Source organism: Tachyglossus aculeatus, chromosome 1, assembly GCF_015852505.1.
Source record: "Tachyglossus aculeatus isolate mTacAcu1 chromosome 1, mTacAcu1.pri, whole genome shotgun sequence".
Taxonomy (NCBI): Eukaryota; Metazoa; Chordata; class Mammalia; order Monotremata; family Tachyglossidae; genus Tachyglossus; species Tachyglossus aculeatus.
The window spans coordinates 11,019,342-11,040,190 of record NC_052066.1 but is presented as its reverse complement, the minus strand read 5'-3'; the positions used below and the strand labels follow the sequence as shown (position 1 = coordinate 11,040,190).

Genomic DNA, 20,849 nt, shown 5'->3' with positions numbered 1-20,849 from the left:
GGCTCTCTCCACTATGCCATGCTTCTGGCCCCTCCACCCTCAGGGCAACTGGCCTGTTGGATGCCCTTCAGTAAGTCACTGAATAACAATCATAATGATCACTGAGGCATTTGTTAAGGGTTTTCTCTGTGCCAAGCACTGTTCTAAGCACCAGGGTAGATACGAGGTAATCATGTTGTCCCACGTGGGGCTCACAGTGTTCATCCCCATTCTACAGATGAGGGAACTGAGGCCCAGAGAAACTAAGTGACTTGCCCAAAGTCACACAGCTAAGTGGTGAAGCCGGGATTAGAACCTACAACCTCAGAGTCCAAAGCCCCTGCTCTTTCCACTAAGCCAAGGACCTGGATTCTAGTCCCAGCTCTGCCACATGTCTGCTGGGTGACCTTGGGCAAGTCACTTCACTTCTTAGGAGGCCTTCCCAGACTGAGCCCCTTCCTTCCTCTCCCCCTCGTCCCCCTCTCCATCCCCCCATCTTACCTCCTTCCCTTCCCCACAGCACCTGTATATATGTATATATGGTTGTACATATTTATTACTCTATTTATTTATTTATTTATTTATTTATTTTACTTGTACATTTCTATCCTATTTATTTTATTTTGTTGGTATGTTTGGTTCTGTTCTCTGTCTCCCCCTTTTAGACTGTGAGCCCACTGTTGGGTAGGGACTGTCTCTATGTGTTGCCAATTTGTACTTCCCAAGCGCTTAGTACAGTGCTCTGCACATAGTAAGCGCTCAATAAATACGATTGATTGATTGATTGATTCTCTGGGCCTCAGTTTCCTCATCTGTAAAAAAAATGGGGACTAAGATTGTGAGCCCAATGTGGGACAGGGACCGTGTCCAATCTGATTAGCTTGTATCTCCCCCAGCACTTAGAACAGTGCTTGGCACATAGTAAGTGCTTCAAAAGTACCATAATTATGATTATTTTTATTATCAGGTTAAACCCAGTCTCTGTCCCCCATGGGGTTCACTGTCTAAGGAGGAGGGAGAACAGAGACTGAATCCCCAGTTTGCAGATGAGGAAACTGAGGCCCAGAGAGGTGAAATGACTTGGCCAAGGTCACAAGGCAATCTGGTGGCGGAGCTGGGATTAGAACCCTCTCCATCCCCCCCGCCTTACCTCCTTCCCCTCCCCACAGCACCTGTATATATGTATATATGTTTGTACGTATTTATTACTCTATTTATTTTATTTGTACATATTTATTCTATTTATTTTATTTTGTTAATACGTTTTGTTTTGTTCTCTGTCTCTCCCTTCTAGACTGTGAGCCCTGTGAGTAGAGATTATCTCTATTTGTTGCCAAATTGTACTTTCCAAGGGCTTAGTACAGTGCTCCACAAACAGTAAGCGCTCAATAAATACGACTGACTGAATGAATGAATGCTCTGCACACAGTAAGCACTCAATAAATACAACTGAATGAATGAATGCTGCGAACACAGTAAGCGCTCAATAAATACGATTGAATGAATTATTAAATATGACCATTATTATTATTATTTATGAGTTATCTCCATCTGAGAAGCAGCATGGCTCAGTGGAAAGAGCACGGGCTTTGGAGTCAATGGTCATGGGTTCAAATCCCGGCTCCGCCAATTGTCAGCTGTGTGACTTTGGGCAAGTCACTTAACTTCTCTGTGCCTCAGTTACCTCATCTGTAAAAAGGGGATTGACTGTGAGCCCCCGTGGGACAACGTGATCACGTTGTAACCTCCCTAGCACTTAGAACAGTGTTTTGCACATAGTAAGTGCTTAATAAATGCCATCATCATTATTATTATTATTATCTGAGCCCACCCAGCCCAAAACATTAGGGAGTGAGGGGTGGGGGGTCCCGTTCTTGGGGGGCATTGGTTGGGGGGGTTGGCTGGGGGGTTGCCATGCTTTTTGTAGCGACATTAGCAGCAGCAGTGGCAGTGAACAAGGCTGCGTTTTGTTGAAGCCAACAGCTTTGACGACCTCAAGGTCACCCAGAAAGCCCCTGGAGAGGGCGGGGAGGGGCTCAATCGTATTTACTGAGCGCTTACTGTGTGCAGAGCACCGTACTAAGCGCTTGGAAAGTACCATTTGGTAACAGATAGAGACAGTCCCTACCCAATAACGGGCTCTCGGACCCCCGCCTCGGCCTCCGGCTCCTCCACCCAGAGGGGCTAGGCTGTGAGAATAAGAATAATAACAATGATGATGGTATTTGTTAAGCGCTTACCATGTGCCAAGCACTGTTCTACAAGTAGATACAAGTTAATCAGGTTGTCCCACATGGGGCTCACAATCTTAATCCTCATTTTACAGAAGAGGTCACTGAGGCCCAGAGAAGTGAAGTGACTTGACCAAAGTCACACAGCTGACAAGTGGCGGAGCCGGGATTAGAACCCACGACCTCTGGCTCCCAAGCCCGGGCTCTTTCCACTAACAGCATGGTCTACTGGCAAGAGCCCGGGCTTGGGAGTCAGAGGACATGAGTTCTAATCCTGGCTCCACCACTTATCTGCTGTGTGACCTTGGGCAAGCTGCTTCACTTCTCTGGGCTTCCATTCCCTCATCTGAAAAATGGGAATTAAGACTGTGAGCCCCAGATAGGACAGGGGCTGCATCCAACCTGATTTGCTTGTATAAGAATAATAATAATAATAGCATTTATTAAGCACTTACTATGTGCAAAGCACTGTTCTAAGTGCTGGGGAGGTTACAAGGTGATCAGGTTGTCCCAAAGGGGGCTCACAATCTTCATCCTCATTTTACGGATGAGGTAACTGAGGCACAGAGAAGTTAAGTGACTTGCCCAAAGTCACACAGCTGACAATTGGGAGAGCTGGGGTTTGAACCCATGACCTCTGACTCCAAAGCCCAGGCTCTTTCCACTGAGCCATGCTGCTTCTCTACCACAGCGCTTAGAACAGGGCATGGCACAGAGTAAGTCCTTAACAAATACCTCCATTGTTAATCTTGTTGTGGAGAGGGAATGTGTCTGTTTACTGTTCTACTGTATTCTCCACGGCGCTTAATGCAGTGCTCTGCAAACAGTAAGCACTCAATAAATATGACTGAATGAATTAATAATAATAATTATGGTATTTGTTAAATACGATTGAATGAATGAATAATAATAATTGTGGTTTTTGGTAAGCACTGACTATGTGCCAGGCACTGTACTAAACGCTAGCAAATCAGATTGGATACAATCCCTGTCCCACGTGGGGCTCACAGTCTCGATCCCCACTTTTCAGAAGAGGGAACTGAGGCCCAGAGATGTGAGGTGACTTGCCCAAGGTCACACAGCAGGTCAGTGGCGGAGCCAGGAATTAGAACCCATAACCTTCTGAGTCCCAGGCCCGGGCTCTCTCTACTACGCCATGCTGTGCGTGGCAGCTTCAAGGCGGGTTTGCTACAGTGCTACTGCCGCTACGTGTGATTGTTTCCTGGCAGAAGCACCCGGCAGGAACAGACGGTCCCATTGATTTTCTAAGAATAATCCTGACGCAGCCCGCCCATTTGGGAAGGGCCTGGGTTGCTGCAGCACTGGCTCCAGCCCCGGGTTCAAGGAAAGGAATCAACTTGCTCCCTTTGCTCTTAGTAATGACGGGATTTTATTTAAGCACTTACTATGTGCCAAGCACTGTTCTAAGCACTGGGGGAGATACAAAGTCATCAGGTTGTCCCACAGGGGGCTCGCAGTCTTCATCCCCATTTTACAGATGAGGGAACTGAGGTACAGAGAAGTGAAGTGACTTAGCCAAAGTCACACAGCTGAGAAGTGGCAGAGCCGGGATTAGAACCCATGACCTATGACTCCCAAGCCCGTGTTCGTTCCACTAAGCCATGCTGCTTTTTTAATGCTATTTGTTAAGCACTTACTATGTGCCAAGCACTGTTCTAAGCACTGAGGTACATACCAGGTTATCAGGTTGTCCCACGTGGGGCTCACAGTCTTCATGCCCATTTTCCAGATGAGATAACTGAGGCACAGAGAAGTGAAGTGACTTGACCAAAGTCACAGAGCTGACAAGTGGCGGAGCCAGGATTAGAACCCATGACCTCCGACTCCCAAACCTGTGCTCTTTCCATCAAGCCATGCTGCTTCTCTTCCCCCGGGTCCCAGCTCCGCAGCACTTATGTCATTCATTCATTCATTCAATCGTACTTATTGAGCGCTTACTGTGTGCAGAGCACTGTACTAAGTCCTTGGGAAGTACAAGTTGGCAACATATAGAGATGGTCCCTACCCAACAAAGGGCTCACAGGCTAGAAGCGGGAGACAGACAACAAAACAAAACACGTGGTCAGGTGTAAGAAGGATTTGCGCCCAATGTGGGGCTTGAACCCACCACCCTGAGATTAAGTGTCTCATGCTATACCGACTGAGCCAGCCGCCTGATCTGTCACTGTATTTATTTCTGTTGATGTCTGTCTCCCCACTACTAGACTATAAACTCATCATGGATAGGGAATGGCAGCATTTATCGTTGTGTGGTACTTTTCCAAGTGCTTAGTACAGTGCTCTGCCCACGGTGAGGCTCAATAAATACGACTGAATGAACTGAATGCATGAATGGACAGCAAGCACTCAATAAATACGATTGAATGTACTCAATGAATGAATGAATGATGCCTGTCTACTTGTTTTGTTTTGTTGTCTGTCTCTCCACTTCTAGACTGTGAGCCCGTTGTTGGGTAGGGATTGTCTCTATCTGTTGCCAAATTGTACTGTCCAAGCACTTAGTTCAGTTCTCTGCCACAGTAAGTGCTCAATAAATACGACTAAATGAAGGAACGAATGAATGAGGAGGGGCAGGTCTGCGAGAGGAGGCAGCAGCGGGCTGGAGGGAAAAGAGGCCTCATTGTTTCCCGGAGGAGTGGGAAGGCTGGGAGCGGGCGGACCACCGGACCCGGCCTGGAACGTGGCCCCCTCTCGCGGCCCCCATCCCACCCCAGCCCTGAGGAGGGAGGAATGAACGCTTCCCCACCCCCCTGCCACCACTGTTAGAGCAGGGACCCTCCGAGCCAAGGGGGCGGAGGGCGGGGGAGCTGGCAGCGAGCCCCCACTGACGTCAACCTCGGCCAGGCCTCCCGTCATGCTCTGCTCCCCTGGCCCTTGATGGCCTGCGCCCACGTTTTCTCCCACCGGGGACATTCCTGGGCCTATCCAGCCCTCACTCTCCCACTCTTTACAGGCCCCACATCCTTCGCCGCCCAGCTCCAGCCCACCACCTCCAAGATGCCTTCCTTGATCTATTCCCACTCTGCCACCCACAGGCCCCTTCCCCTCCCTGGGCTGGGCCTTGACGTTCCCGGGCCTGTCGGTCCCTCGGCGTCAAGGTTGGGGATGCTGGGAGATGGGGGAGAAGTCCAGGGGGAGGGCACGGGGCAGGTCCAGCTGCCAGCAGTCCTGGCGAAGGAGGTGACCGTGCCCATTTACAGCCAGCTGGCCCAGAATAAAAACCATAATAATAACTGGGGTATTTGTTAAGTACCTACTATGTGTCAGGCACTTTACTGAGTGCTGGGGGAGATGCAAGAAAATCAGGTTGGACAAAGTCCCTGTCCCATGTGGTGCTCACGGTCTCTATCCCCATTTTCCAGATGAGGGAACTGAGGCCCAGAGAAGTGACGTGACTTGCCCAAGGTCGCAAAGAAGACAAGTGGAGGAGCTGGGATTTGAACCCACATCATCTGACTGCCAGGCCTGGGCTCTTTCCACTAGGCCACACTGCTTACTATGCCCCCCGGGCCCCAGAGATGCCCCCAGTCCCTACAGATGCCCAACGCCCCCCACGCTTCCCCACCCTGACCCTGCAGGTGCCCCCCACCCCCCTTCCCCCAACCCTGCTTCACAGGCAACAGCTCGCTTCCCACAGCCCCATTCCAATTTCGCATAGCGGTGGAGGAGGGATGCACGGATGATAATAATTAATAATGAGAATTATGGTATTTGTTAAGCACCTACTATGTGCCAGGCACTGTAAACTAAGCGCCAGGATGGATACAAGCAAATCGGGTCGGACCCAGTCCCTGTCCCACGTGGGGCTCACGGTCTCAATTCCCATTTTCCAGATGAGGGAACTCAGGCGCAGAGAAGCGAAGTGACTGGCTCAAGCTCCCACACCAGACAAGCAGCAGGGCAGCGATTAGAACCCAGGTCCTTCTGACTCCCAGGGCCAGGCTCTAGCCACTAGGCCACACTGCTTCCACAAACTTCTCTGTGGGCGGAGCGTGGTTCCCCCGCCTCCAGACGTCCCCACTTTTCTGGCCTCACCGAGCAGCAGCCAGGAAGGAGGAGGAGCACTAGGGGCACAAGAAGAAGGGCACAAGGAGCACCGAGGAGGAAGAGAAGCCTAGGGGCTGAAGAATCCATCCACAGAGGGATAATGGAGAGTGGGATGTCCCGGGGAGGGGGGTATGATGAGGAAGGGGGGGGGGGACATGAAGAAGGGAAAGGGGAGTGAGATGATGGCTGCAGGGTGAGGAGGGGTTCCCCTGGGACTGGGGACTGTTGTTATAATGTACTCTCCCAAGTGCTTAGAACAGTGCTTTGCACACAGTAAGCGCTCAATAAATACTATTGAATGAATAACATTCACAATCGTGGTATTTGTTAAGGGCTTAATAGGTACCAGGCACTGTTCCGATCAAGTGAATCGGTTGGACACAGTCCCTGTCCCACCTGGGGCTCATGGTCTTCATCCCCATTTTCCGGATGAGGGAACTGAGGCCCAGAGAAGTGAAAAGACTTGCCTGAGGTGATACAGCAGACAAGTGGCAGGGCTGGTGATTAGAACCCAGGTCCTTCAGACTACCAGGCCTGTGCTCTAGTCACTAGGCCACACTGCAGGGAGGAGTGAGAGAGGGCTTCCTTGCCTGGAGCAGAGAGAAAGCAGGGGACCCCCACTTCTCACAGACTGAACCCTCCCCCAGGACCCAGGGACCACCCTTCAGCCAGTGGCCATGCAGACCAGAGAGCCATCACACAACCACACAACCACACAATCACACCATGATGCATGCAGGGGGGAGGTGAGAAAGGGAGGAGAAGGGGAATACAGGAAGGAGAAATCAAGGACTGGGATGGGGAGATGGGGTGGAAGTAAAGACAGGAAATGGGAGAGGGAAGGATGGGCAAAGGAAGGGGCAAGAGGCATCCAGGGACAGACCGGAGAGCTAGAGCAGGTGGGTGACGGAATGAGAGGATGGGGAGACGGAGGGACGGGGAAGGAAAGAAGAAGGAAGAGAAGCGAGGAGGGAAAAGAAAGAGGGAAGAAGAGGGGGAAGAAAGAAGGAGGGAAAAGGGGAGAAGAAAAGGAAGGAGTGAAAAGGGGAAAGGGGAAGGAGGGGAAGATGAAAGATGTGAGAGGGAAGAAAGGAGGAGGGAGAAGAGAGGAAGGAAAAGGGAAGCAGGATGAGAGAAGAGGGAGAGGAGAGGAGGGGAAGAAGAGGAGGGGAGGGAAGGGACAGGGAGAGGAGGGGATGGAAGAGGAGAGGGGAAGGGAAAGGAGAGGAAAGGGGAGGAGAGGGGAGAGGAAGGGTGGGGAGAAGGGAGAGAGGAGGGGAGGAGGAGAGGCGAGGAGGGAAGAGGAGAGGAGAAGAGGGAGAGCCAAACCAACCGGAACAAGAGGAGGTTCTGTGTTGGCGGGCTGGGCCAGGAGGACGTAGGCCTTCCCGGCGGGTCTGGAGATCCCGGAGTCGGGCAGTGTAGGCTGGCCGGAAGACAAAGGGGCCGGCCAGAGGGACAGAAGGGCACAGAGGGGGCCCACCGGACAGACACCAGACAGACATGGGACGGATGGACGGACACGGAGGAGGATGGAAAGAAAACAGGCGTTAGAGAGGGGCCAGTGGGCCGGTGGGTGGGGGCTGGGCCAGGGAGGGGCCTTCCTCCCCCTGCTGCCCCTGCTGAGAGACCATTTCACCCTCTGAACTCACCCCTCTCTCATCATCAGACCATCAATCCGTGGTACTTAGTGAGTGCTTACTGTATCCTGAGCACTGGGATAAGCACTTGAGTGAGGGCCAGAGTTGGTGGACATGATACTTGCCCTCAAGGAGCTCAGCCTACTGTGTGCAGAGGACTGTGTTAAGGTCTTGGGCGAGGACAAAAGAGTTGGGAGACATGATTTCGGTCCTCAAGGAGTTGATGGTCTACTGTGTAGAGAGCACTGTGCTAAGTGCTCAGGAAAGTATATATATGTACATGACAGTATATGTGTATATATGTACATATTTATTATTCTATTTATTTTATTCATGATGTGTATATATCTATAATTCTATTTTTTTATATTGATGCTATTGATGCTTGTTTACTTGTAACCTCTTTTGTTTGTCTGACTCCCTCCTTCTGGACGGTGAACCCATTGTTGGGTAGGGATTGTCTCTGTTGCTGAATTGTACTTTCCAAGTGCTTAGTACAGTGCTCTGCACACAGTAAGCACTCAATAAATATGAGGGAATGAATGAATGAGAGTATGCTACAAGAGAGTTGGTAGACAGCTCCTGCCCACAAGGAGCTGACTGTCTTTGAGGTGGGAGACAGACAATCAAATCAATTCCCAAGAGGAGAAGTAGAAGAGTAGGAGGATGAGGACAGGAGCGCAGAGGGGCTGGAGTGAAGAGCAAAACGCTTAACAGGTCTCCAGCCAAGTGCTGTATCGACACATAGCGGACTAAGAGTGAAGAGATTATTCAGGGAAGGCCTCTTGGAGGAGGTGGGCTTTCAAAAAAGCTTTGAAGTGAGGGAGAGTCATTTTCTGTCAGATCTGAGGAGGGAGGGTGTTCCAGGCCAGAGGCAGGACGTCAGAGAGGGGTTGGCGGCAAGACAAAGGAGATGGAGGGACAGTGAGGAGGTTGGCAATAAAGGAGCGGAGTGTACAGGCTGGGTTGGCATTGGAGAGCAGGGAGGTGAGGCAGGAGGGGGCGAGGTGGTGGAAGGCTTTAAAGCATCAGAGGAGTATCTGTTTGATGCAGAGGTGGATGGACAACTCCTGGAGGGTCTTTAGGAGCAGGGGAGACGTGGTCTGAACGTTCTTGTAGAAAAATGGATACCATGGATTGATTGCAAGGAATAGGCAAGGTGACTTAGGGAATAATAATAATATTATGGTATTTGTTAAGCACTTAACTACATGCCAGGCACTGTACTAAGCGCTGGGGTGGATGCAAGCAAATCAAGTTGGACACAGTCCCTGTCGCCTGTGGGGCTCACAGTCTCAATCCCCGTTTTCCAGATGAGGGATCTGAGGTCTAGAGAAGTGAAGTGACTTGCCCAGGGTCACACAGCAGACAAGTGGTGGAACAGGGATTAGAACCCATGACCTGTCACTGGGCTGGGGAGGGGGTGGGGCAGCAACTAGAGACACCCTGGTGGTGGGTCCACACTCGTTCTAGGTTTTCATCGCTCAACATCTCCAGGTCCGCCCCTGGCTGACAGTGTGAGCTCTTGTCAGTCATATTTGTTGAACGCTTACTGTGTGCACAGCACTGTACTAAGCGCTCGGGAGAGTACAACAGAACAAAATAACTGACAGAGTCCCTGCTTCAGCCTCCTTTCTGACCTCCCTGACTCCTGTCTCTCCCCACTCCAGTCCATACTTACTCTGCTGCCCGGATCATTTTTCTACAAAAACGTTCAGGACGTGTATCCCCACCTCCTCGAACACCTCCAGTGGTTGCCATCCAACTCCACATCAAGCAAAAATACCTCCCCATTGGCTTTAAAGCCATCCACCCCCTTGCCCCCTTCTACCTCACCTACTCCAACTCAGCCCACACACTTCACTCCTCTAATATCATCCTTCTCACGGGGCCTCCATCTCGTCTATCTCGCCGCCAACCTCTCACCCACATCCTGCCTCTGGCCTGGAATGCCCTCCCTACTTAAATCTGACAATGACTCTTCCCCCCTTCAAAGCCTTACTGAAGGCCCATCTCCTCCAAGAAGCTTTCCCTGACTAAGCCCTCCTTTCCTCTTATTCCACTCTGTCCTGAGTCACCTTTGTACTCAGATCTGACCACTTCCTCCCCACCTCCCAGCCCATGGCACTCATGTCCATATCTGTTATTTATTTCTATTTCTATCTCCCCTTTAAACTGTAAGCTTATTGTGGGCAAGGAACTGTCTGTTTATTGTTGAAAGGCACTCTCCCAAGTGCTTCGTACAGTGCTCTGCATGCCTTAACTGCTCAATAAATACAGTGGATTGATTGATTGGCTAGATGCTGGGAGGGAGGGGTGAGGGGGGCAGTAGTAGGGTGAGGAGGTGCTAGAGAACCCTGTGTTTTTGGTGTGGGAGGGCATGGACAGAAAAGTGCCTTGAAGAAGATAGGGATGCAGGTGGGGGACGGCTTGGCCTTGGGGGTCAGTGGGGAGGGAGAGAAAAAGTTGGGATTGAACCCATCGATCAAAGGTACTTATTGAGCACCTACTGTGAATGAAGCACTGGACTAGGTACTTGGGAGAGTACAGTAGGACAGTAAACAGACACATTTCCTGCCGTCAGTGAGCTTACGGTTTAGAAGGGGAGATGGACATGAACGGAAATGAATAAATGACAACTATGGACATACGTGGTATGGGCCTGGGAGGTGGGATGAAGAATGGGAGCAAGTCAAGGTGACGGAGAAGGGAGTGAGAGAGGAGGAAAGAAGGGCTTAGTTAAGGATGAGTCAACATTTATCCCCTTCTCCTCAACAAGTTATCCAACCTTGGCTTCACTGACTCTGTCCTCTCCAGGTTCTCCTCCCATCTCTCTGGCCATTCATTCTCAGTCTCCTTCGCAGGCTCCTCCTCCCCCTCCCTTCCCCTTACTGTAGGGGTTCCTCAAGGGTCAGTTCTTGGTCCCCTTCTGTTCTCCATCTACACTCACTCCCTTGGGAACTCATTCTCTCCCACGGCTTCAACTATCATCTCTATGCTGATGACACCCAAATCTACATCTCCACCCCTGCTTTCTCTCCCTCCCACCAGGCTCGTATCTCCTCCTGCCTTCAGGACATCTCCACCTGGATGTCCTTCCGCCACCTAAAACTCAACATGTGCAAGACTGAGCTTCTTATCTTCTCTCCCAAACCCTGTCCTCTCCCTGACTTTCCCGTCCCTGTGGATGACACTACCATCCTTCCCGTCTCACAAGCTTGCAACCTTGGTGTCATCCTCGACTCCGCTCTCTCGTTCACCCCACACATTCAATCCATCACCAAAACCTGCCAGTCTCACCTTCACAACATCACCAAGATCTGCCCTTTCCTCTCTGTCTAAACCACTCCCACATTAGTACAATCTCTCATCCCATCCCGACTACATTACTGCATCGGCCTTCTTTCTGATCTCCCATCCTCTTGTCTCTCCCCACTTCAGTCTATTCTTCATTCTGCTGCCCAGATTATCTTTCTACAGGAACACTCTGGGCTTGTCACTTCTCTCCTCAAAAATCTCCAGAGGTTGCCTATCAACCTTCAAAATGAAGCACTCTCAGCTTCAAAGCTCTCCATCACCTCGCCCCCTTCTCCCTCCCCTCCCTTCTCTCCTTCTCCATCCCAGGTGGCACCCTCCGCTCCTCTGCCACCGCTAATCTCCTCTCTGGGCCTCGTTCTCGCCTGTCCCGCTGTTGACCCCCGGCCCAAGTCCTACCTCTGGCCTGGAATGCCCTCCCTCCTCACATCCGCCAAACTAGCTCTCTTCCCCCCTTCAAAGCTCTACTGAAAGCTCATCTCCTCCAGAAGGCCTTCCCAGACTGAGGCCCTCTTTTCCTCTGTTTCTCCTCCCCTCCCCACCCCACAGCTCTTGTGTATATATGTACATATTTATTATTCAATTTATCTTATTAATGATGTGGCTATGTCTGTAATTCTATTGATGCCTGTTGCCAGGCTATTGATGCCTGTTGTCTAAGTTCTTGGGAATTCTGGGAATTCTGGGTTCTGCTCCAAGAAACCCCAGCAGTCTCAATCAGTCAATCAATGATATTGATATACTGTACACTCCCAAGTGCTTAGTACAGTGCTTTGCGTTCGGTGCAGTACAGTGCTCGCTTCGGTACAGTGCAGTGCTTTATCCGTAAGCGCTCGATAAATACCACTGAATGAATATTCATTTTTTTTAAATGGTATTTCGTAAGCACTTACTATGTGCCAGGCACTGTTTAAAGAGCTGGGGTAGATACAAGGTAATCAGGTTGGACACAGTCTCTGTCCCACATGGGGCTCACACTCTTAATCCCCAATTTATGGATGAGATAACAGAAGTGCAGAGAAGTGAAGTGACTTGTCCTAGGTCACACAGCAGACGAGTGGTGGCGCGGGATTAAAACCCAGGACCTCGGACTCCCACACCCAGGTTCCTTAATAATAATAATAATGATGATGATGATAGTACTTGTTAAGCGCATACCATGTGTCAAGCACTGTTCTAACCTCTGGGATAGACACAGGGTAATCGGGTTGGACACATGCCCTGCCCCACGTGGGGCTCACAGTCTTAATCCCATTTTACAGATGAGGTAACTGTATCCCAAAGAAGTCAAGTCACTCGCCCAAGGTCACACAGCAGACAAGTGGTGGAACCGGGATTAAAACCCAGGTCCTTTTGAGTCCTGGGCCTGGGTTCTACCCACTAGGTCCTGCTCCTTCTACTAGGCCACACTAATTCTCTTTCTTGAGCGCTTACTGTGTGCCAAGCGCTTGGGAGAGTACAATGTAACAGAGTTGGTAGATCTATTTCCTGCCCACAATGAGCTCACAGGCCCTGCCTGTCCAAGACGCTTCCCCAACCCCTCTCCATGGACTACCGGAGGCCAGACAGGAAGTGAAGTCATCAGCTTCCAGGGCTAGAACATGGGAAATCTCAGAGTCACACGCTGGGCGGGGGTCCCCACGTCCCCCGTCCCCCCCACCAGGCGAGCAGCAATTGCCCTCCACTGAGGTACCACCTCTGTTCCCCCTCAACTGAGGGGGAACATTTCCTGTTTCCCAGACATGGCCTAACGGATACAGCCTAGGCCTAGAAATCAGAAAGACCTGAGTTCCTCCCTTCAAGGCCCTACTGAGAGCTCACCTCCTCCAGGAGGCCTTCTCAGACTGAGCCCCCTCATTCCTCTCCCCTTCCTCCCCCCTCCACCCCCCCGCCTTACCTCCTTCCCTTCCCCACAGCACCTGTATATATGTTTGTACATATTGTTTACTCTATTTATTTATTTTACTTGTACATATCTATTCTATTTATTTTATTTTGTTAATATATTTTGTTTTGTTCTGTGTCTCCCCCTTCTAGACTGTGAGCCCACTGTTGGGTAGGGACCGTCTCTATATGTTGCCAACTTGTACTTCCCAAGCACTTAGTACAGTGCTCTGCACACAGTAAGCGCTCAATAAATACAATTGATTGATTGATTGATTGAGTTCTAATTCCGGCTCCACCACTTAATAATAATAATAATAATGATAGCATTTGTTAAGCACTTACTATGTGCAAAGCACTGTTCTAAGCGCTGTGGAGGATACCAGGTGATCAGGTTGTCCCATGTGGGGCTCACAGTCTTAATCCCCTTTTTACAGATGAGGTAACCGAGGCACTGAGAAGTTAAGTGACTTGCCCAAAGTCACACAGCTGACAGTTGGTGCAGTTGGGACATGAACCCATGACCTCTGACTCCCAAGCCCGTGCTCTTTCCGCTGAGCCATGTTACCTCTCCAGGTGCAGTCACACTTGTCTGCTGTGTGACCTCCGTCAACTCACTTCACTTCTCTGGGCCTCAGTTCCCTCACCTGGTAAATAGGGATTGAGACTTTGAGCCCCACGGGGGACAGGGACTGTGTCCAACCGGATTTGCTTGTATCTCCCCCAGGGCTTAGTCAATGCCTGCAAATAGTAAGCGCTTAACAAATACCACAATTATCATTATTATCCCATGTAACTCTTAAGGGCCCTCATCTGTAAAATGGGGATTAAAATTGTGAGTCCCATGTGGGACAAGAACTGTGTCCAACTTGATAGCTTGTTTCTACCCCAGTGCTCAGAACAGTGCTTGACCCAAAGTAAGCGCTTAAAAAATACTACTACTACTATTATTATTATTATTATTATTATTATCATCATCATCATCATTATTATTCCCCCCCTCCACCCTCTCTAGGACTGCTGGGAGGTCCATACAGCCAGACCACTGACTACTGAGGTTTGTGGGGACTCGCCTCCGGGTTATTTATGTCCTTTTCTGTGTCGGCTGTCCCACGCCATTCAATTCATTCAGTCAATCAACTGAATTTACTGAGAGCTTCCTGCGTTCAGAGCACTGTACTAAGCGCTTGGGAGAGTCCAATACAACAAGAAACAGACACATTCCCTGCCCACATGGAGCTCAGTCTAGAAGGGCGCCTCCTCCCTCCAAAATCCAGTCAGGCTGGAACCCAGCTCCCCTGGCTCTTCTGGCAAATCAATCTCTGTCCCAACCACTGTTCCCGCTGTCCATGGCAACATGAGGCTCAGATTCTTAATTCACATTTTCTTGATGAGGGAACTGAGACCCAGAGAAGTGAAGTGACTCGCTCAAGGTCACAGAGCAGACAAGTGCTGGAGCAGGGATTAGAACTCAGGTCCTTCTGACTCCCAGTCCCGGGTTCTAGCCACCAGGCCACGCCACGCCCAGTGGGGAGGGGAGGGAGGACCGTGTGACCCATGGCCCAGGGAGATGAGGAGGGACGTGTGGCCCACTGCCCAGAGACCCGAAGAGGGATGACCAGGTAGCTCATGGCCCAGGGACATGGGGCCAGGTGGCCAGGTGGCCCGTGAAGGGGACGGGAGGAGGCGGGATGGAGTTGTCCAGTGCTTTGTACAGTGCCTGGCACATAGTAAGTGCTTAAAAAATACCATTATTATTATTATCATTATTATTATTGAATGGCGATCCTTGGGAAGGCGCCTCCTTGGCCAGATCCCCAGGACACCCCCATTCCGTCCTTGACCCCAGGAGTACTCTGCCCTTCCATTCTGGAAGGCCTTAGGAGTCCTGAAGGCCAAAATCTGTCCCAAAATAACAATAATAATAATTATAATGATGATGATCGTATTTGTTAAGAAGGGATGACGATGATGACATTTGTTAAACACTTACTATGTGCCAAGCATGTTCTAAGCACTGGGGGAGATACAAGGTAATCAGGTTGTCCCATGTGGGGCTCACAGTCTTCATCCCCATTTTACAGATGAAGGAACTGAGGCCCAGAGAAGATAAGTGACTTGCCTAAGGTCACAGAGCAGACAAGAGACAGAACTGGGACTAGAACCCACGACCTCTGACTCCCAAGGCCAGGCTCTTTCCACTAAACCACACTGCTTCACTATACTAAGCACTGGGGTGAATACAAGCAAATTGAGTTGGACACAGTCCCTGTCTCACGTGGGGCTCCCAGCCTCCACCCCCATCTTCCAGTTGAAGGAAGTGAGGCTCAGAGAAGTGAAATGACTTGCCCAAGGTCACCCAGCAGACGAGTGGTGGAGCCGGTTGTAGAACCCATGACCTTCTGACTCCCAGGCATGGGCTCTAGTCTCTAGGCCATGCACACCTGAGCCCGGGAGAGAAGAGGGAACGGGCAGAGGGGCAAAGAGAAGGGGCTTCCTACATTGGCAAGATGCCGGCTCTCCCCTCCTATCGTTCCATCAGGAGGGGTAAAGTGAGGCAGCCCCCCAAGCCACAGGCGCCTACCTGCCACTCGGTGGGCAACCAGCCCCTCCAGGTTCAGGGGCTCTTCCTCCGGCTGGCGAGGCGGGCCCAGGTGAGCTTCCTTTGGCGGGAGATCCGGGAGGGTGGCCGGGGGTCCGAAGGCGGCGACGGGGCCGGCTGGGCTGTGGTGGTCCCGGGCGTGTCCAGCGGAGGCCGGCCGGGGCTGGAAGTCGTAAGGCGAGGGCGGGCGGCCCAGAGGGACCCACTCCGGGGAGCCGTGGGCAGCCGGCCCGGGGGGCGCCTGGCGGGAGGTCCCCGGGGACGAGGCGGCCCCCGGCCAGGCCCCGGGGGCACTCCGGGACTTGGGCACGGCGGAGCAGGCCGAGGCCGAGCCCAGGTCCGACATGAGCTCATCGAGGGCTTCAATGGACTGCTCGATCTCCCGCTGCGAGGCCCCGCGCGACCGCTCGGCCGGACTGCAGGAGCAGGCCCGGGCCGAGGGCCGGGGGCCCAGATCGCCCAAGGCCCGCTGCCTCTCTGGGAAGGCCTCGACCTGAGGGCCGGATCGGGGCGGGCTCTGGTGCTGCCTGGGTTGTTGCTGCCACAGCAGTGGCTGCGGAGGCTGCTCCTGCCATTGCTGAGGCTGCGGCGGTTGCCACTGCTGCAGCGGTGGCTGTAGTGGATGCTGCTGCCACTGCGGTTGTTGCAGTTGCTGCTGCCAGGAGCTGAGCCCCCTCTGCACGGCCTCGCGGCTGCTGCCACCCCGCACCGGGGCTGGGGGCAGGCGGGGCTCGGCGTCTGGGCAGGAGCGGGACCGGAACATCCCGCCCGAGGCAGGACCGGGCCCAGGTGAGGCAGGCAAGGTCAGGCCTTCTGCTCGGCCGCCGCGCAGGCCATCCTGGGTCGAGAAGGAAGGGCGGACTGGCCAGAGGGCGTGAGGCGGGCCGTCCCGGGGGAGGCCGGAGCCGTTGAGGGCGGGCGCGTCCAGCCCGTTAGACAGCGGGCCGGGCCGCGGACGCTCGTCATCATCGTCGTCGTCCAAGATGTCCGTCTCCCGCTCGGTAGGTGGTGCGTCATCCCCATTGACGTGGACCTGGGCAGGCACCACACGACGGGCGGCAGCAGGCAGCATGGCAGGCACCGGGCGGCGGGCGGGGGGCCCGGGAGCGACGCCCGAGGGCACAGGGGCCTCCTCCGTGCGGTCCGTCCGGGTGGAGGCCGTCGAGTGGCCCGAGTCGCTGCTGACGGACAACGTGTGCTCCACGTGGTCCGGGGTGGCCGAGGGGGCCGGGCGGACCCCGCCGCCCCCGACGCCGCCGTTCAGGCCGTCCTCTTTCTTCTTCACCTTGGCGTACAGGCTCCCATCCAGAGGGCCGTGGGTGTGGCCCAGCACGGCCTCTGCCAGCCAGACGCCACCGGAGGACGGACGGAGATGGGCACAGAGACAGAGACAAGGGGGGGGGGGGGGAGAGAGAAGCCGGTCAGCGGGACAGGAAGCCAGTCAGAGGGATGACCGTTCGGCCCCCGCACCCTGATGGACACAGCTCCGAGGGGCTGTTCATGGAGGGGTGGGACCTGGAGACTCTGTAGGGAGGGTGGGGGACGTGGGGGTGGGGGTGGAGAGGAAGGGCAGGGCACGAGAGGTGTGGGGCCGGAAGGGATGATGCCAGGGTGGGGGTGGCATGTTTGGGCGTGGTCAGGTGGGCGGGGCTGGGGAGAAGAGGCAGGGCAGGGAGGGGGTGGTGTGTATGGGTGGGACTTGGGATAGGGTCAGGGTTAGGGTGGGACACACACGTACACACAAACGCAAACACAAATGCACACACAAACGCAGCACGGCCTAGTGGCTAGAACCCGGGCCTGGGACTCAGAAAGTCATGGATTCTAATCCCGACTCCACCACTTGTCTGTTGTGTGACCTTGGGCAGGTCACTTCGCTTCTCTGGGCCTCAGTTCCCTCCTCTGTAAAACGGGGATGAAGCCTGTGAGCCCCAAGTGGGACAGGGACTGTGTCCAACCCGATTTGCTTGGATCCACCCCAGCGCTTAGTAGTGATAATAATGATGGTATTTCTTAAGTGCTTACTATGTGCCAAGCACTGTTCTAAGCACTGAGGGAGATACAAAGTAAGCAGGTTGTCCCACGTGGGGCTCACAGTCTTCATCCCCATTTTACAGATGAGGTCACTGAGGCACAGACAAGTGAATTGACTTGCCCAATGTCACACAGCTGACAAGTGGCGGAGCTGGGATTAGAACCCACAACCTCTGACTCCCAAACCTGGTCTCTTTCCACTAAGCCATACTGCTTCCTGTGCTAGTACAGTGCCTGGCACATAGTAAGCACAATTATTATCATTATTATCATTATTTATTGGACTTTCAGAAGCGGGCCCTTCCGTGATAACCGCGTCCCCAGGGGCACCGGTCAGGAGGTATAACAATTCATTAGGCTTGCTGAGACGGAAGCAGCATTGACAGGTCGATATGAAAATCGTTAGGAGGGCGCTGACTGACAAGCCCGGGCCCTCGGGACCCAGAGTGGGGAGACCAGCAGCCTGGCGGCTCACTGGCCCGGGGCTTGGGGTGGGGGCAAGGGAGAGGAGGGGTCTGGGAGCCCTTGGGAGGTCTGGGATGGAGCAGAGGGGAGGGAAAAGACCCCTAGTCAGTCAGTCAATCAAATTTATTCATTCATTCATTCATTCAATCACATGTATTAACTGCTTACTGTGGGCAGAGCACTGTACTAAGCGCTTAGGAAAGCACAATACAACAGGAGAAGCAGTGTGGCTTAGTGGAAAGAGCATGGGCTTGGGAATCAGAGGACGTGGTCCGTCTCCCCCTTCTAGACTGTTGGGTAGGGACCATCTCTATATGTTGCCAACTTGTACTTCCCAAGCACTTAGTACAGCGCTCTGCACACAGTAAGAGCTCAATAAATACGATTAAATGAATGAATGAATGAATCCCAGCTCCTCCACTTGTCTGCTGTATGACCTTGGGCAAGCCATTTAACTTCTCTGTGCCTCAGTTACTTCATCTGTAAAATGGGGATTGAGACTGTGAGCCCCACGTGGGACAACGTGATTATCTTGCATCTACCCCTATGCTTAGAACAGTGCTTGGCACATAGTAAGCGCTTAACAAATACAATCAAAATTATTATTATTATTATTAACAATAAACTGTGACATTCCCTGCCCACAATGAGTTCACAGTCTAGAGGGGGGAGACAGACATCAATACAAATAAATCAAATGACAGACATTGTGGACATGTGTTGTGGGGCTGAGGTGGGGAAGAACAAAGAGAGCAAGTCAGGGCGACACGCAGAAGGAAGTGGGGGATGAGGAAATGGGGGGCTTAGTCAGGGGAGGCCTCTTAGAGGAGATGTGCTTTCAATAAGGCTTTGAAGGCGGGGCAGGAGAGTAATTGTCTGGCAGATGTGAGGAGGGAGAGCATTCCAGGCCAGAAGTAGGACATGGGCCAGGGGTCGACAGCGGGACAGGTGAGAATGAGGCCCAGTGAGGAGGTTAGCGGCAGTAGAGGAGCGGAGGGTGCGGCCTGGGATGTAGGAGCACAGAAGGGAGGCGAGGTAGGAGGGGCCAAGGTGATGGACAGCTTTATAAAGCCAATGGTAAGGAGTTTTTGTTTGATACGAAGGTAGATGGGCAACCACTGGAGATTTTGGAGAAGCAGGGTGACATGCCCAGAGCGTTTCTTTAGAAAAATGATCCACTTACTGTGTGCAGAGCACTGGACTAAGCACTTGGGAGAGGACAATATCACGATACAACAGAAACATTCCCTGTCCACAACAAACTTACAGTATACAGGTGGAGTCAGGCAAGATGATCAAATTGGACAAAGTCCCCGTCCCACACGGGGCTCACAGTCTAAGGAAGTGGGAGGGAGAGCAGGTATTGAATCCCCATTTTACAGATGAGGAAACATCTCCCCTCCCAACCCCATAGCACTTATGGACATATCTGTAATTTATTGGTAATTTATTGATTGACATTCATATTAATGTCTGTCTTCCCCTCTGCACTGTAAGCTCGTTGTGGGCAGGGAATGTATCTGTTAGAGAAGCAGCGTGGCTTAGTGGAAAGATCAAGGGCTTGAGAGTCAGAGGTCGTTGGTTCTAATCCTGGCTCCACCACTTGTCTCCTGTGTGACCTGGGGCAAACCACCTAACTTCTCTGTGCCTCAGTTACCTCATCTGTAAAATGGGGATGAAGACTGTGAGCCCCATCTGGGACAACCTGATCTACCCCAGTGCTCATAAAAGCACATAGTAAATGCCAAGTACATAGTACATGCTTAACAAATACCATTATTATTATTATTATTATTATTAAATATAGCAGAGCCCATTGTTGAATAGGGATTGTCTCTGTTGTTGAATTGTACTTTCCAAGCACTTAGTACAGTGCTCTGCACACAGTAAGCGCTCAGTAAATACAATTGAGTGAATGAATGAATGAAAGAATTCCCCACCCACAACTACTGACACTGTGAGCCCCACATGGGACAGGGACTGTTTCCAATCCAATTTCCTTGTATCCACACCAGCGCTTAGTACAGTGCCTGGAACATAGTAAGCACTTAACAAATGCCATCATTATTATTATCAGAGAAGCAGCAGGGCATAGTGGATAGAGCCAGGGCCTGGGAGCCAGAAGGTAATGGGTTCTAATCCTAGCTCCTCTACTTGTCTGCTGTGACCTTGGACAAGTCATTTCACTTCTCTGGGACTCAGTTCCCTCATCTGTAAAATGAGAGTTGAGACTGTGAGCCCCATGTGGGGCAGGGACTGTGCTCAACCCGATTTGCTTGTATCTACCCCAGCTCGTAGTACAGTGCCTGGTACATAGTAAGCACTTAACAAATACCACAATTATTATTATTATTATGAATAAATGGCTTGCCCAAGAATAGCAACTGAAAAATCAGTGGATCTCAGAGCCCGGAGCTGGGAGTCAAGACACCTGAGTTCTAATTCCGGCTTTGCCATGGCCTGCTGATGACCACGCACCACTGAGCGAAACAGAGGCAGAGAAAGAAGGAGAAGAATGGATTATTTTTCAACAGCGACAGTGAAAGACAGAGAAACGGACAGAAAAGAATGGAGACAGAGACAGCAAGAGACAGAGGAAAACCGAGGAAAAAAGGGGATTCTAATAATAAT

General features: G+C 52.0%; 1 protein-coding gene across 2 annotated transcripts in view; it reads right to left on the bottom strand.

Annotated features, from left to right (window-relative positions):
- The window catches only part of TNS1 (tensin 1), a 225,574-nt gene that overhangs the window by 64,759 nt on the left and 139,966 nt on the right, over positions 1–20,849 (bottom strand). For both annotated transcript variants that reach the window (XM_038760090.1, XM_038760131.1), the window contains exon 17: positions 15,702–17,057. In XM_038760090.1, coding sequence (XP_038616018.1) covers positions 15,702–17,057 — 1,356 coding nt within the window. The remainder of the gene's footprint in view (positions 1–15,701; positions 17,058–20,849) is intronic.